At 36.4% G+C, this 18,450-nt stretch overlaps 1 protein-coding gene across 2 annotated transcripts; it reads right to left on the bottom strand.

Annotated features, from left to right (window-relative positions):
* Positions 1-2,122: 2,122 nt before the first annotated feature.
* On the bottom strand, positions 2,123-8,439 carry LOC122071256 (ent-copalyl diphosphate synthase 1-like). Of its 2 annotated transcripts, XM_042635578.1 has the most exons (14): positions 8,173-8,438; positions 7,097-7,189; positions 6,883-6,965; positions 6,471-6,774; positions 5,851-6,034; positions 5,516-5,730; positions 5,282-5,402; positions 4,881-4,993; positions 4,510-4,736; positions 4,228-4,343; positions 4,049-4,147; positions 3,544-3,940; positions 3,199-3,417; positions 2,124-2,411 (listed from the first exon to the last, which is right to left on the bottom strand). In XM_042635578.1, the coding sequence occupies exons 1-14, from the start codon at positions 8,270-8,272 to the stop codon at positions 2,199-2,201; spliced, it is 2,484 nt and encodes an 827-aa protein (XP_042491512.1). In that variant the 5' UTR covers positions 8,273-8,438; the 3' UTR covers positions 2,124-2,198. The 2 variants fall into 2 exon arrangements, with proteins under 2 accessions (XP_042491513.1, XP_042491512.1); XM_042635579.1 differs by lacking the exon at positions 7,097-7,189 and having other exon boundaries at positions 2,123-2,411; positions 8,173-8,439.
* Between the last annotated feature and the right edge of the window lie 10,011 nt (positions 8,440-18,450).

Raw genomic sequence — 18,450 nt, 5'->3', positions numbered from 1 at the left:
GATATTATTTATTTATTATTATTTTATTTTTATTTTGTCTCATCCAATTATCAAGGAGGTTGTTTATTTGTTATTATTATTATTTTCTAACCCATCCATCATCACAAGTTTAGCAATCTATTTTTTTATCGGTATTAGAATGGTATCGATCTCAGCCAATTTAAGGATTAAAAAAAAAATAAAGTGTGGCACTCGATTGAAATATATGATACCGATATAGATATAGATCAGATATAAAATTATTATTTTTTGAATTTATAATATTCTTGATGATTAAATGAGACAAAAATTGTTAGTGGTTTGGTTCAAACCATGTTTTGAACCAATCAATTTGAAAATGACTGTAATAGGTTACAAGTGAAAAAGAATGGTAATCTTGGAAATTAAATAGAGTAGGGAAAAAAGAGATGTAAAAATAAAAAAGCAGGGGAGCATCAATAAAAAAATAAAAAGTATGAAAATTTTAATAAACATAGGCCAAGTGTAGGTGAGTGATAGTAAATTCCCCCAAAAAATAGTCATAAAAATTGTGCCTACTTCTCGGTGAGAGGATAGTAAAGGAGAAACAAAAGCTAGCATGCAACCACTGCCGACAGAAAAGCTTATCGGATAGAGAATTATTAGATCGATTCCTTACTTTCAGATATGAAGTGATCAGGGCATATGTATAAGAAGTAGGCCAGCCCGAATAGAGAATTGAGATGGTTACCTACTTACCCGGCCCCGCACAACTCTGACTTTACCTACTACAGTGGATTATGAAACAGTCCGGAGGTGTTTGAAGAAAGTCCTCTTCTAAAGTTACAACTTGTTTGACATAATCTTATTCTTTCATATCCTCATTAATTGTATCTAGAAATGTCAGACAAGATCCCACATTAGAGCACATGCATGGTAGATGACATTCTGGTTCCTGCACTTCTTCCTTCACACATCAACAGACCAAAGCTCACACTGAATCATAATATACATTTCAACTTTCTGGCATGGTGGGATTTTCCTTTCACCCTCCATTTGACTTGCCCTTAACCCTTCCCATGAGGCCATCATTCCATTGGACCCTCCCCTCATGGGAAATGATTGACTCTTCAGTCAGTCCAGTTGCATAATCCCACTATAAAGAGAATGGTAAGATGAGACTCACAAATTAATGCTTGGAGACCCACCCTGAGGAAGGTTGGTAGTGGAAATCATTACAACTGATCACAAATGTGTGGACGTTTTCAAATTTCAACAAAAAGAAGGCCTCTTTTCTTTTTGGGTAAGTCTTGGGGTTGCACTTTATTTCAGTGCTAGATCTGAACCATATCTTACTTTAAGATCCATTCATCAAGTGGCATTGGTCTGAACTTTGAGATGTTAGTATGGCACTCGAAACCTTGGCTAGGGGTGTGAATTCCAAGCTTGACTGAGCCCAATCAGGAAACCCTAAACCGGCCTGACTCATTTATTAAATATGTTGGACTTCAGCTCGGCTCAATTAATATGTGGTGTTTCTAGTACAAGGTTGCTATCCGATGGGTGCCAAATCAGGACCAATAAATTAATAGCTCCACTTAACCTGATACATTTTAAGTCCATTTAGAGATAAATACCTCATCAACCTGCTTAATTCTAAGGCCCATTGAGCTCGATTATTAGTAGTTCAATTAAAGACTAATACTCAACCAACTATTTATAAATAGAACCATGCCTAGCCTTGAGGACCGGTTACTTGAATAGAACAACTGTGGTGCGAGGTCCTAAAGTGAAGAAGTTCAAACCAACCCAGCCCGATCTCCCAACGCCCTCGCACTAGCCCATGACAAGACACAGTGTTTTGCGGCATAAGTAACCATGAGGCCCATACTAGCACAGAAACGAGCCTCCTGAGCGAGAATGGCGGTCCTAGTGAATAATTTGGTTTAGCAATTAATATCTCAGGTCTCAGGTCTCAGGTCTGGTCTGGGGCTCTTATACCTGCCACATGTTCTATTTTCAGAGATCAAAACCAATGTTAGCTGGGTCCTATCTCGGAGATCGTATGGTTTTTTTTTTTTTTATGGTACCCAATTTTAGGCATGTAGTATTCAAGACAATTAACAACACCATTCTGTTTTAAGTAAAACATAAACATATAATTAGTGCAACTATTTGTAAAACAAAATAAAAAAGGTATAAAGTAAAATAAAGGGAAATTAAATATAAAGAAAACAGAGTCAAGGCAGAGTCTGGAAGAGAACTTTGTTAATATGGTAGTTGATGGTGGCAGGGGTGCAATGGGCAACATAATAGAAGCTCTTAGCAACGGTGAGGAAAGTTCTCTTGAAGTCAGGATCTATGCCGTCGGAGTTCCGGAGAACTAGTTGAACCAGCTCTTGCATAAGGGGATCTATTTGACCGGTACCTGTGCTATCCTTCTTCCTATGGCCCTGATGATTACATCATAACATAGAAGAAAACATTAAAAATAAGTCCAAAAAAAAAAAAAAACACAAAAAAAAAAATATTGAAAACATATTATCAAATTTATTGAAAAAAAAAAAAACAATGTACAAATAGTAGGGACTACCCCTCACCCACTCAAAGATTGGCCTTACAATCACCAGGGGGACCCAAAGAAGCTTAACACCTACGAGGATCAAAAGCTGATCCACGTCGAAAAAATCTTAAACCCTAAGCCCTATGAGAGCAAACAAAAGGCTCATCACTACTGTTTGGCATGAGGCAGAATGTGTTGTTAATAAGTTTGGCAGGGGCTCTATTAGAATGATTGCAAAGATGGCCTTTGGTGCTTCCATTCCTCGCATTTGGTGAGAGAGAAAGGCTAAGATATTCAACAACAAGATCAACCAAAATTAACCTCCTATATTAATTATGGATATCCGGTTTGATGTTGTGAATAAGAGTAGTGAATTGGTGCTAAAAGAAAAAGAGGCGGGACCTAGGAACCATTTTTTGGCCCAATTGTGGGGTGTGTAGAGGCATGTGGTCTGATCACTAGAGATCTTCCTCGACCTATGGAGTGTCTCTTTATCGGAAGATAAATCAGGTTCTCGTATGATCCTGATGCATCATATGGAATCCAGCTGAAATTCATAATGAGATTGGATTCCATGTGTATAGATCAGGATTGTACGAAAATGATTCTCGTACAAGAATTTGATCCGTACTATCTTATCATCGTTTGTTTTCAGAGGTTTTGTTTTAGAGTAGTACCTGGGAATTAAGAAGCAGACGAAGGTGGAGACAGATTGAATTGGTGAGATAGAGGAGACGCTGGTAATGGGGTTGGAACGAGTATTCTTCCGAGATGGAACGTCCGGCACAAAGGTTTATAGTGAACACTACGAGCTCTCCTTCACCAGTTGACTCAGTTCCATGTTGCTTCTTTTCTACTACTTTATCAAGGCACCACGTCAGTAACCAGGTGTTCCACTGCACGAAAGCCACCATCAAAGAACAAGAAGATTAAAATCTCAATTCAAAACAACTAAAAGGAAGCGCAGTTGTTTGGTATCTAAGATTTCATGGGATCTAAAGTGATGATGTGGGTGTACTTACGGCGCAAAGCAACGGGTGACGTACGTCTAGACGTTGTATCATTAGGGTCTCCACTGCAGTACTATTTAGGGTTGTGACGAGTGCTTCCATGAGTTTCTTTCCTGTCGTCTTCCATTCCGTGCTTCCAGGAATTTCTACAGTACCATCGAAATTGGTGGTGCTGCAACTACGGATGGTGTAGTTAAAATTACTGACAAATTCTTTCCTTTTATCCACAGTGATGGTATCCATCTCCATGTAAGATTTCACTGCGTCCACAAGTAGAGCTGTCCTCGCCCAAGCCAGCCGCTCGTTCGCCCTCTCAGGCTCGAATATGCTGGCCGTTGCCACAAAATAGGCTTGGAGGAGCTGTTTTCTCCCCACCCCGAACTCACCAAGATTGCATTCTTTATACCACCTATGTACATAAGTACAGATTAAACTCATGACCATGAGCTAAAAAGCTCACTCACACTGATCAGTGGCATCTATATCAAAGTGAGTTTAAGGGTTTTGATTATCTTACTTCTGAATAGCAGTCCACTCCAGCTGATGTAATGCTTGGCAGTTGTTGAAGTCCGCCTCGGCTAGCTCCAGATACTCGTTGTTGTTAACGTAAGGCATCCTATATATGTTTGCAAGTTGATGGTTAGAATTAGGGTTTAGCCTCTCAAGACCTTAATGAAGAAGAAGAAGAAGAAGAACCTGTACAGTGTCTTCCCGATCCATACATCGTTGTCTCCACCATATTGTTCGATGTAGAATCTGGCCTCTATCCGGGGTAGGCTTGCGTACCATGGAAAGTCAAGGGCGTAATCCACCTAATTATCATAAAGGAAACTTGAAGGTTAATTAACTTTCATTAATAAAGCTCATTCCATGAGTGATTAAGAAGTGGACCGGGTGTATATAAGTGAAGATGATGGGCCAAGTGTGCATGGATTGGTTCTTGATTTTACTTTTTAAAAGTATTATATGGATATATACCTCGCCAGGCAAATCTTTAGTGATTATCCATTTATCTAGAAGCTGATTGGTTGCTTGTTTCTCTCTCAAGAATTTGGAAGCAAACGCCTTGGCTTCTTCTAGGATGCTCTCCCCTGGGAACAACACTTGAGAGGCTCTATAGAGGTTAAATATTCCAGTAATGGCCTGGTTCGATTGCCCTGCAAAGCAGAAGAACTCTCCCCCCTTCTCAAAATGCCGAAATGCATCTGCAATATAGATTGACACAAACATTTTTATTGGAATTTTAATTAGAATAATAATCATTTTGTTCTATATATCTGTCTTAATTATTATTATTATTATTATTATTTTAGCATCGATCATATTATATATATCATCATCATCATCACCTGGTGAAACCTCATGTCCATGTAACCTCAAAAGTCTGAATCCCATGGCCGTATCGTCAATGTCATGGACTCTTGAATTTCTAGCCCAACAGATCCCATCCTCGCTCCAATATCTGCCAAATATTTATACTTAATTAAATAGGGGAGAATGCATGGGAACCTAAACCTCATTAGTGAAGTGGGTTGATAAGTAGTAATATATCTATATATCCCTTAATTGTAGCTAGCTAGGAATGGTCCATATATGGTCCCAATGGTTTAATTAAATTAAGAGGTCTGATATGATGCATCCCATTAGTACCATGGCTTTTAAGCACGTAACAACCTAGTTTTAGAGTAGAAATTATAACACCTAAGGACATGATTGAGGTTAGTTTTAGAGTTCTAGAGAATTATAGTACCTAAAGACATAATTGAGGCATTCTTTAATTTCTGATTTGAAGTATCTAGAAATTCCAAGGCGTTCCAAGCGATCCACAGTCCAAATATGCTCGAACAAGTCCACCGGATAAACATTAGGGACTGAAAGAATAAGAACTAAGAATATTAAGTCCAAACACCCCAAACATATACACATGAAAAAGTTCAAAAAAGGAAGTGAAGTTGCTTCACAAAAAGAGAAGTGCTTTAATTACCTCCACCATTGAATGTTTGGACAGCTTTCTTGAGATATTTTAAGCATCTTTCATCTTTCGTTTCCATAAGTGCGAAGGCAGTGGATGATGGAGAAAACAAGAATGACCCATCTTCACACTGTAGCTGTAGAAGCTTATCCCAATCCAAACCATCCATTCCTTCCAAGCTATGGAGGAGCGTTGTGGGCACTACATGCATCATGTCCTTGGGTATCCTACCAAATATATATATTTTTATATATACATAATTATTGCATGAGTATTAAAAAAAAAAAAAATTCTTATAAAAAAGTAGTCACTTCCCTAAATTTCATTATGAAATCCCTAGGTGGTACCTTGTGAGTTTTAGATTTCTTTTGGCATATATCTCATTTATGACTGGAATATCTGTTGGAACTTGCAAATCTTGCCTCTCAGCAATTTCCATAAGGGAAGGGAACGCAATTTCAAAACCTATGGGCATGTGCTCCTCATTTTCACTTTCAAGCTTGGACATATTCTCTCTAATAAATACCAAGCCTACAAAGACAAACAAATCCCAAATCAAATCCTTCATGTAATCAATTTAGGAATATAAATAAAAGTAAAGGAAAGCTTCCTTGTGGTGTGCATGGCCATGTGCCTAGACATAAGGGTATGCAATATCGCTCCACTCCTTGTGAAATATAAGAAAAAATTTGAGGGGTGTTGATGCTCCTACTCGTGCCTTTATTGGCCCTTGTGCTGGTTTAGGAGCCATGCAACCAGGCAGCGATCTCTTGCATTAAAAAAATATGGTGTGTCGGCATATGTTAATGTATTGTTAATTTATATATGTAAATTAATTGCAATTATATGTATAGTATATCTTTGATAAAATGCATCATTGTTTTTGTATTATTTTTTTTCAGAAATTGATAGAAATATCTAACTATGACTAGTTATACGTCTTAATCTTCAACATAGCGGAGTATACCCTTTTCACGTAGTTCTGGATAAATGTTCCACGATTTCAACGCAATAATACATGCTAAAGTGTTAAGAATCCGATCATGAGCAGAGAATATAAAACGATCACCCCAAGATCCATCAGGGAGTTGATTCTCCACAATCCATTGAAGGCTAGAAGGGAATTGAGGAACACCACTTCCATTAATATCTTTCACCAGTGCAACCCAAGCGGTATCATAAGCTGATATGCTAATCTCACCATCCTCCATCGATCTTAACATCATTTTAATGGACTGGATTTTCTCCTCTTTCTCATTTGCAAAGTAAACCTTCATCAAGTTGGCTCCATGTTAGAAATTTACAGTTGAGAATCATTAGAAAAAAAAAAATAGTGGAAATTAAACAAACCCACCATGCAAATTAAGCTTAGGGCTTACCATCGAAGCTGCTTCTTTATCATCTATGAAAGTCTCTTGTCTCTCTATTCCTGTCTGGCCACTTCGATAAACGTCCCTATAGACTGCCCAAACCAAGTCACCATATGAGCACATGCATACATGTACCCATGGTATGTGTGCATATAATCATGAGGTGTGTCCGTTCTATGCATGGATTCATTGTACGTAATAGAATTATCTTATTGTTAGTTACCTTGACTGCGAGTTTTGGATATGATATCAATTCTCGAACCAAGCAAAAGATTGAAGTTTGTTCGTTTCTCTCTTCCCGAAATAGACCAAACATCTGAAATTCCAGTTTTAGTTTTAAAATTAACAGAATATTTTTCATTCAATAAGTCAAAGAGTGAAAGATCAAATTTTTTTTACTGAGAATCTTAAGACCACCCACATAATTAAATGTACCTTAATTAAAAAAAAAAAAAATCTCACCCTTTGGGTGGAAAAGGAAGAAAAGTTTAGTGAAGAGACCTAGGTGAAGAAATACTTAATCAATAAGTCAAAATCCGCTTTGGTAAAGGTAAGAAAAGCAGTCAACTGTTCAATCTGTGGGACCGACGCCCATTGGGAGTGGGAATCAAGAAGAAAGGAGGAAAAGGCTTATACTAAAGTGTATGATAGTTTAGTAGACAAAATTAATTATATATACCTTAGAGAAACCTAATTAACCAAGGAAATAAATAGAACTAAACTCTTGCTAGGATCGAAAAGGAAGAAAGGAAAAGTGGTAAAGAAGCACTAAGGTCCAAGCCTACTCCAACACAGGGAAAGAATATATATTTTATTTAAAAGAATTCCAAAAGATATGATAAAGATTCATAAGAAAACATTTTAGTGGAAGCTAGCAACCGGAAATTAATTTCTGTCAGGAAAGAGTTTCCTTGTCCTAAAGAATCCAATTTTCAGAATTTCACCACAAAGTTTGATCACAAGGCTAAAGAAAGAACAAAAAGGTTTTGTTTTAAGTGAAAAAATTCTGGTAAATCACTAAAGAATGCTACAAAGTAAGTTATAACCGACAAATTTCAACTTTTTTACCTGCCGGAAAGAGAAGAGGAAAGAAGGAAAGAAAAAAAAACGATCAGAATCAGTAATGAAATGCAACAGAATGGTAGGAAGAACTGATCTTGGATCCATTGGTTTTTCCAATGGAATAGTTCTGTAGAGAGAGAGAGAGAGAGGGAGATTGTCTATATAACTAACTCTGATAAGGCAGGCAGCAGCGCATGCATGGGGGTGGGTGGGATAAATTAATAAGAGCAAACTCACCGGAGAAAGGCAGGTGGAGATCTGTAAGAGGGAGAGATCTCCTCTGGTGGCAGGGAATAGCTGTGGCAGAGAAGCGGAGGAGAGTGGCAGCAGACGGCATTTTTCTTGCAGAGTGAGTGTGTGTGTGAGACACGAGTAGTACTGGAGACCTAATAAGAGTGGTGGAGTGAAGTTGGGGGGGAGAAGCCAATGGGATTTTAAAGGGGGAGAACGGGGGAAGAAGACAAGGGGTCTGCAGTGTTGGGCGACTTCCCCCAAGTGATTCTTGCGAAGCGTTACATCAAGATCATCCAAAATTTTTGAAACGAAAGGGGATTGAGAGATTTGAGGGTTCACTCCACTCGCGGAGAGGACGATTCCATGTGCAACAATCCCACATTTCGAGGAATCTGTACTTCCATCAGATTGGTATCAGTCCGTCTGATGGTAATTACATTGTGGGACCCCTTTTTTTGTTAATGAGATTCTAATCCGATGCTGCATAAATGGTCCACCTAAACGGGAAGGCCGCTCCGTTGGATAGAAATTCTAACTTTCTAAGGTCGGGACGGGTCCTACTTTATATGATGAAGGTTTCGTCGTCTCTATCGAAAAAAAAATATATATTGATTTATTAATTTTTTGTAGAATTATTAAATTATTGTTACTGACTTTCCGTATTTGGGCAATGGGGCCTTGGGAAGGGTTCTGCACTACTGCCTTGCTGCAAAAGGGTATCTAAAAAGAGAAAAAGAAAATATAGCCCAATTTGGAATTGGAATTGGAATTTGTTGATTGAGTTGTAAATTTTAACGTACCAGTTGGCCCATTTCGATTATTCTTTTTCATAAATAAGTTCTTGTTTATGGTAACAAAAGAAGAAAAAAAAAATCTATAACTGTAGTTTGCAAGTTTGGGCTTGTTGGCGTGCGTTAATCTTAAGCCTGAACATGACTAGGGGGGTAGAATTACATTGGTCTTGATGGCAGGTCAAGGCTGCGATATTTTTCCCTGAGTCAAGGTCAAGTCAGGATCTAGTCCGGCCCAATCATGTCGTGTCTTCTTCTTCTTCTCCCATGGGTTAGGGTCAATTAGGGTTAGCCCACCCCCCACCCTGAGTGTGGGTCAAAGTTGGATTTTGCAGAACTTGAGTCAAGGCGGAGCCCATTACGCTAGATTTTACAAAAACCCAGCCCAATCTGATCCTATTGCAACCCTACTTGTAACCTTATTGACACCCCCTTAGGTTATAATAGATTCGTAGATTTTTTTTATTTTTCACATTGGTTTATTTAAGTTATTTATTGCTGGGTAAAATGAGTCTTTAAAATTGAAAATTTTGTTAATGCAATTCCAAATTCCTATGTGAAATAACAGACTTATATTCAACTATTCATTAAAAAAACTGCATTAATTGTTTCTTTAGAATAAAACAAGCTGCAAATAAATTGAAGCGTCAAGTTCTAAATACGTAGGTGTCTAGACACTTCCTAACTCACAAGACTCAATCATAATTAAGATCGTAATTACATATCTGGTTGGTTTTCGAGATTTTCTTTTATAGGTAATCATACAATGAATACCATATACTCTTTATGAGGATCATCCTGTTCGCCTCATTTATACTAAGTCTCTACAGTTAGGTCATATATTTGGCTGATTCTGACTGATTCATGATAGATCTAAACCGATTGAGATTGCTATCAACTAAGAATTTTTTGGATCTCAGTTCCATTCTTTAAACCTAGAAATCTATTTTGAAAAAAATTTTCCTTCACCACACCATGCGATGATAGCTAGAACAGCCCATTAGGGTCTTAAATGATTCTCCCTATTTATGAATGACATCACTCACTGTTTCCTTTACAAAAAAAAAAAAAAAAAGAAAAAAGTCCATCTTTTTCAATTTTGTGGAATGCTAGCCTAACCAATCTCTAAAGCAGGTACAACTTACACACGTTTTGGCTTGTGATTAAACAAAAAAAAAAAATTGATAGGTAATATGCATCTTCTATCAGAGAAGAAAACAAAAGAAGAGGGGAGAGAGAAATTTACAGCAACTCAGCTTCAGCTCCTAAGCAACTCACAAAATACTTCAGCACACATAACAAAGGAGATATGTCACTGAAAAAACCAGCAATTCCCCAAATTTCAACACCCACCCTCATCTCTATTGAGACCACAAAACATTGATTCTTGAGCACCATTGAGTTCTTCCACTATTGGTCCAACAAGAACAGTAGATGTTTATCCTACTACGAAGACCAAGAACAAGAAAGACTCAAAAGAAGAAAGGAATTGAAAAAAAAAATACAAAAAATGAAAATGAACTGCATGTTCTAAAAACACTTCCAAATTTCGTCTCTCTTTGTAAACCTTAATCTGCATCATATGCCCGAATCTCACCCATCTCCAAGCTTAACATAATTGTGGATTCATGTTCAAGCAAGGAAAGCAAGCTGCTAAAAATAACTATAAAGGATTGTGTGCATTCTATTTTTCAAATCCTTTATTCATTTAATTATTTTCTTTCTTTCTTTCTTTCTTTTTTTCTTTTTTTTCCTGAAGGTGGGTTGGGGGGGGGGTGGGGGGTGGGGGGTGGGGGTGTGTCTAGCATTTAATTAATTAAAGCCCATTCTCCGCTTTTATGGTAAAGCAATTATGGAGTTGTTTATAGAAAAATTTACAAGCATGCACATTCCTTCTCTAGGGAATGAGCGTGGATACTCTCTCATTTTCATGGGAATTCAATCTATGCTACATTCTATCACATTTGACGGAAGAGAATGATGAGAAGAAGGTCCAATTCTTCCTTCACATATCAAGATTGAAGATAATAAAAAGACTTTCTCTATCCTTTCCCTTTAATGGGACAATAAAGGAATAAGCTTATAGCTTTATCTTGGGATATTCGTCTTCCATTAATTTTTCATCTCTCTCCTCTCACTCTTGGTGTACAATATCTTGTATTCCATCACAATTTATTTCAAGGAGTACTGGTGTAGGAGCTTTGATAGGCAGGACGGCAGTCCCTATTCTCTCTCTCTCTCTCTCTCTCTCTCTCTCTCTCTCTCTCTCTCTCTCTCTCTATATATATATATATATATATATTTGTAGCGAGGTTTACTTTCTGTGTAATGCAAACAATACTGAGAGGTGTGAAGACGAGCATTATAACCCTATTCTCCATTAATAGTGAAGTAGAATTTCATCTCACAAAGGACGTAGGCAATCTTGCCAAACCTCGTAAACCTATGTGCATTGTTTGTTATTGTTTTTCCATTATTTTCTGCAACATTTTAGGGTTGCGTTTCTACACCCACATCTCTTCTTCTTCCTTTAAAGCTTATTTTTGTCCTCTTTTTGTTGTTTTTTGGATGGCTGGTGTGTTTGAACCCTTGAGCCTCAATTGACTTTAGGTTCTTTGGTGGGGCTTGGTTAAGCCTTTTTGTTTTTTTGGTAATATTGTTCGGATTCCTTGTATTTGTTTTCCCTTCGGATTTTAGTATATTATTTAATTAAAAAAAAAAAAAAAAAAAAAAAAAAAACAGCAGTCTTCTTTGAAATAAATTTCTTGCAAGAAGTTATTATTTTGGCTGTAAAATAAAAATAAAAATAAAAATAAAAATTCCCTTTTTGGTAATAGGTACAATATAATTGAGTACTGGTAATTGAGGACAAAATATTTAGTTGGGTATCAGACATTATGAAGGTCATTTGCTACTCATCATAGAGGGATAGCCTCCTGGTCCTTCTCTTTCTTCTTCTTCACTATTAAGAACGTTAATAGCGTTTGAGATCCATGGCTATTGCCAATGCATTGCTTTGAAAGATGGTAATGGAAGATTGTAAGTTTATGTTTATTTTCTCCGAAGACCCAAAAGAATTTGTTGATATAGTATCTTTCTGGAAAGTTCAATTTTTTAAAATATATTTAGATGCATTTATACTTATTAGAGGAATATGGTCCTATGATCTTTAGGCCTTATTGGGGGTTGGAGGAGCAAGTGGTTTGATCATTATAGACATGCTGGTCCCAAAACTTTACTGTGCTCTTTTTATTTTATTAAAATATTATGAAGAATTATTTATGTATAACATTTAGTAGAAGATCATTATGTTGTTCAATTGCATTCATCACTTGAGTTAAAATTGTGTGAAAATTGTCCGCGGCAACTGCATCAGTGTAGTTAGCATCAGGTGATTGGGAGTCCCTTGGGGCGTATGCCCAGATACTCTCAGCCGTCCGATGTTTACTGTACCTCACCCCTTGCTATAGAGGATGTGGACTCATTAAAATTCTTCTTAATTTTATTATCAACATTATTTTGATGCTTCAAAATTATATGAATAACTTTTTTTATTATTATAATAATTATTATTATTATTTTTTTTTTTTGAAAAATAGAAATTTAAGGAAACAAGTATGTGTATGTGTTAAAACTTAAGCAGATGGGGGATGGCCCAATACTATTACTTCCTTTTTTTATTTTTTTATTTTTTATTTGTTATGTCTAATATTGATCAATGCTTCTTAAGAAGCTCTTTGAATGTAATTTCGTTACATCATTTATTTTAATTACAAATATGGTGTAATGAGTGGCATTAAGGATACCATCTTCTTTTAAGAATCTATTCATGAAATTTCATTCAAAATCGAAGCAAGTATCTGGTCTTCCTAAATGAAGGCCAGTCAAAGGAAAAGGGTAATCTTCTTGGAATTTCTGTCCTGAGAATCCATTACAGCTCCTATTCTAATAAGAGAAAGTGAAAAATAGAAGACTAACAAAGAGGGTGGGGAAGGATTGATCAATAAAAGGTATTTATCTAACTTTATTTTGGTTTTTGTTGGTGGTGGAAAATGTAGGAAGAAGGAGATTGTTTGAGTTTTTGTGTATGATGTACAACTTATTTATAATGAAAAAATAAGAATATTTGACCAATGAGAGTTAGCTATTTAGTATATTATTTATTTTGAAAAAAAAAATTAAAAACCCCTACAAAAACATGGGCTAAGCATTAAAGGCAGCAAGCAATGAGGAGCAAAGCATCTCCTTTTTCTAGTATAATAGTATAAATTGTTGATTCAAGATCCAAATGAGAAAATATTGAAAAATCCAAAATTTCTTTTAGTGGTTGTTTTGAACAGTATATAAACTCCTATTTAATGTCATAATGAGAGGATATATTACAGTAGAGTAGGGTTCTTTATTAACAGCCACAGTTGAAAGTTTCGCAGTTTTGTACCCTATACTTGAGATAAATCTGCCACCCTAACAAACTAACCACATACCCAAAAGAGATTATTTTATGAGTAATAAGAGAGCTTAGGCATGGAATGGACTGGGTCGACACACCAAGATCCTATTAGATTTGTTTCCGTTCTAGGGCAGCGGGAAACTCACACTATTATTATTATTATTATTTTTAAACTCAATAACTATAACGACAAAGTAGACAATCATCCAAGCTTGATATTTCCTTGGTCAATAAATGTAATAATTTATCAAAAATATTGATCCGCATGTTAATAAGCTCCTTAGTAAATTTCCAATTGACAAGTGCAAACTGCACACACTAAACAGTCGTAATTAGTCCATCAAGCCATTGAATACAATGGACCCCACGGTTTAAAAGAGTGGGTCCCACTACATCAAATAGTTGTAACATAATTTTAGTAGTAAGCATTATTTTATTTTATTTTTTTTTTTGCATGAAAATGCTACCCACTTTTATGGTCACTACGTCAACACATAGACTAATAGGAGACTACATAAAAGCATCTTCAGTGCATGAGGCGAGGAGCATCAGAGTCTTTTTCCATCCACCTATGTAAGTTTAAACACACGCAAGTGAGTAGCTTTCTTTTAGTAGTAAGCATTACTTTTTTTTTTTTTGCATGAAAATGCTACCCACTTTTATGGTCACTACGTCAACACATAGAATAATGGGAGGCTACATAAAAGTTTTTTTAGTGCATGCGGCGAGGAACATTACAGTCTTTTTCCATCCACCTATGTTGGTTTAAACACACACAAGTGAGTAGCTTTCTTTTAGTAGTAAGCATTACTTTTTTTTTTTGCATGAAAATGCTACCGAGTTTTATGGTCACTGCGTCAACACATACACTAATGGGAGGCTACATAAAAGCATCTTCAGCGCATGCGGCGAGGAGCATCACAATTTTTTTCCATCCACCTATGTAAGTTTAAACACACGGAAGTGAGTAGCTTTCTTTTAGTAGCAAGCATTACTTTTTTTTTTTGCATGAAATTGCTACTCACTTTATGGTCACTGCGTCAACACATAGACTAATGGGAGGCTACAAAAAAGCATCTTCAGTGCATGAGGCGAGGAGTATCACAGTCTTTTTTCATCCACCTATGTAAGTTTAAACACACGCAAGTGAGTAGCTTTCTCTTAGTAGTAAGCATTACCTTTTTTTTTTTTTTGCATGAAAATGCTACCCACTTTTATGGTCACTGCATCAACACATAGAATAATGGGAGGCTACATAAAACTATCTTCAGCGCATGAGGCGAGGAGCATCACAGTTTTTTTCCATCCACCTATGTAAGTTTAAACACATGCAAGTGAGTAGCTTTCTTTTAGTAGTAAGCATTACTTTTTTTTTTGCATGAAAATGCTACCCACTTTTATGGTCACTGTGTCAACACATAGACTAATGGGAGGCTACATAAAAGCATCTTTAGCTCATGAGGCGAGGAGCATCACAGTCTTTTTCCATCCACCTATGTAAGTTTAAACACACGCAGGTGAGTAGCTTTCTTTATCCCTTACTTTTGTAACATATTAAAAACTTATCTTAATTATTATGGACTATTATTTAGAACTTAGAAGTGTAAACAAGCTTGAAAATTTCACCCTCTTTATTTAAGAAATATAACCTGCACTAGGTTGGCGATCACTAGAGACACGTATAAATGTAGAAAACGCTTCAGAGTCAACACTCCTAAGGGTCCCAAATCCTAGAGGAACATGTATCTAAGAGATGGATTGTCTTATGTGTGTGTACTATGTTTGCTTTCAAAAAATACAAAATGGGAGAAAAAAGGTAAGCTTGTCAAGACATTCCTGCTGCTTTGAATAATGATAGGAATCATCACACTGTTATTAGTTGGAGCATTCCAGCCTCCACTATGACTGTAATTCCTTCCCCTACCCCTAGTGGCTTTCCCAATTGGACAGGTACCCTCCACCCCATCCCCACCCCTAATGGGAGGCTACATAAAATTATCTTCGGTGCATGAGGCAAGGAGCACCACAGTCTTTTTTCATCCACCTATGTAAGTTTGAACACAAGCAAGTGAGTAGCTTTCTTTTAGTAGTAAGCATTACTTTTTTTTACATGAAAATGCTACCCACTTTTATGGTCACTGCGTTAATACATAGACTAATGGGAGGCTACATAAAAACATCTTCAGCGCATGAGGCAAGGAGTATCACGGTCTTTTCCTATCCACTTATGTAAGTTTAAACACACGCAAGTGAGCAGCTTTCTTTTAGTAGTAAACATTACTTCTTTTTTTTTGCATGAAAATGCTACCCACTTTTATAGTCATTGTGTCAACACATAGACTAATGAGAGGCTAAATAAAAGCATCTTCAGCGCATGAGGTGAGGAGCATCATAATCTTTTTCCATCCACCTATGTAAGTTTAAACACATGCAAGTGAGTAGCTTTCTTTATCCCTTACTTTTTTAACATATTAAAAACTTATCTTAATTATTATGGACTATTATTTAGAACTTAGAAGTGTAAACAAGCTTGAAAATTTCACCCTCTTTATTTAAGATATATAACCTGCACTAGGTTGGCAATCACTAAAAACACGTATAAATGTAGAAGAACGCTTCTAAAGTCAACACTCCCAAGGGTCCCAAATCCCAGAGGAACATGTATCTAAGAGATGGAGTGTCTTATGTGTGTATATACTATGTTTCCTTCGACAAATACAATATGGGAGAAAAGAGGTAAGCTTGTCAAGACATTCCTGCTGTTTTGAATAATGATAGGAATCATCACACTGTTATTAGTTGGAGCATTCCAGCCTCCACTATGACTGTAATTCCTTCCCCCTACCCCTAGTGGTTTTCCCAATTGGACAGGTACCCTCCACCCCATCCCCACCCCTAATGGGAGGCTACATAAAATTATCTTCAGTGCATGAGGCAAGGAGCATCACAGTCTTTTTTCATCCACCTATGTAAGTTTGAACACAAGCAAGTGAGTAGCTTTCTTTTAGTAGTAAGCATTACTTTTTTTTACATGAAAATGCTACCCACTTTTATGGTCACTGCGTTAATACATAGACTAATGGGAGGCTACATAAAAGCATCTTCAGCGCATGAGGCAAGGAGCATCATGGTCTTTTCCCATCCACTTATGTAAGTTTAAACACACGCAAGTGAGCAGTTTTCTTTTAGTAGTAAACATTACTTTTTTTTTTTTGCATGAAAATGCTACCCACTTTTATAGTCATTGTGTCAACACATAGACTAATGAGAGGCTAAATAAAAGCATCTTCAGCGCATGAGGTGAGGAGCATCATAATCTTTTTCCATCCACCTATGTAAGTTTAAACACACGCAAGTGAGTAGCTTTCTTTATCCCTTACTTTTTTAACATATTAAAAACTTATCTTAATTATTATGGACTATTATTTAGAACTTAGAAGTGTAAACATGCTTGAAAATTTCACCCTCTTTATTTAAGATATATAACCTGCACTAGGTTGGCAATCACTAAAAACACGTATAAATGTAGAAGAACGCTTCAGAGTCAACACTCCCAAGGGTCCCAAATCCCAGAGGAACATGTATCTAAGAGATGGAGTGTCTTATGTGTGTATATATTATGTTTTCCTTCGACAAATACAAAATGGGAGAAAAGAGGTAAGCTTGTCAAGACATTCCCGCTGTTTTGAATAATGATAGGAATCGTCACACTGTTACTAGTTGGAGCATTCCAGCCTCCACTATGACTGTAATTCCTTCCCCCTACCCCTAATTGGACAGGTTCCCTCCACCCACCCTTTCTCTTCCCTCTCCCCCTCTTCTCTTGGTGCCTTGTATAGTGGCTTCTATTGAATAAACGCTATCACCCCAAATCTCCCCCCACCACCCGAAAAAAAAAAAAAAAAAAAACCAACTCCGACAGCATGAGATATTGTTGACCTTGAGGAAACTCCCAATCATACACAATACAATCAACTTAACTGGCTATATATGCCTAATATTTTTTGGGCCAGTGATCATATGCCTCACTTCAAGCTATGACGTTTACAACATTGATTTAAAAATTTCGTTTCCTTCTCTTTTGGGTAATCTTTGAAGTGGGCTACAATTAATCACAATAAAACTATTGGTTAGGTATGCGATTGTTATTCTATTTTACATTGAGATCTATCCTAAATATCCTAATATAGAAGTGGATGATATACATTATCACCTTATATATATTTGACTTAGTGGGTAGCTAATAAATTTTATACTCCCTGATTTGGACATTAATGCTTTGTCAACATTTTCGTTTGAATCCATCTTTCTTTCTTTCTTTTTTTTTTTTTTTTTTTTTTTTAGAAGCAATAAAAAAAAAATGAAAGAATACATGATTTGGGCAAAACCCACCAAAATCTATTAGGCTATCTATCCACCTTCGACATAACCATCATAAAAAAGACAACCTAACACCAAGAACAAAAGTTCAACTAAGATGAAATCACGGTCTCTTGTCCCCTCTGTAATTCTATTTAAAATCTTATTATTATTGAAACCAAACCAATCAAATCATATATGTAATAAGGTTATGATTTGTCAAGATCAATCGAACAAAAATATAAATAATTTGTCAAGATCTAGAGCAGAACTTGACTTAACAAGATGTATTCCGAGTACCAATGGGCTTGCAGCATGCCTTCTTATTATACACTCTAGTGACTCTACTCTACTCAGTATATATATCAGGAAAATGCCTTAGTCAAGTTCACTTGGTAAACCCATTTTTCCTCCGTGATTGGACAGCATATATATAAGTCAATCTTGTCCTTTTAGAAGGATCGAAGTTGTTACTTTATTCTGAGACACTTAAGAAACATGCATTCTTCCCTTCAGACAGAGGAGTATAGTCTTCAACAATGTACACCTATGGTTGCTGATGACTTACTACATTACAAAAACTACACCATCAATCAACAAAAAGATAAGTAAGATTTCATTTTAGTATTCTCAGGCCAGGGCCGACATCGATCAATGAAAGACTTAATATTGAATATTTTG

The sequence above is a fragment of the Macadamia integrifolia genome, unplaced genomic scaffold (assembly GCF_013358625.1).
Source record: "Macadamia integrifolia cultivar HAES 741 unplaced genomic scaffold, SCU_Mint_v3 scaffold_198A, whole genome shotgun sequence".
Lineage (NCBI taxonomy): Eukaryota > Viridiplantae > Streptophyta > Magnoliopsida > Proteales > Proteaceae > Macadamia > Macadamia integrifolia.
Note: the sequence above shows the minus strand (reverse complement) of the source record. Positions and strands in the feature narration are given on the sequence as shown.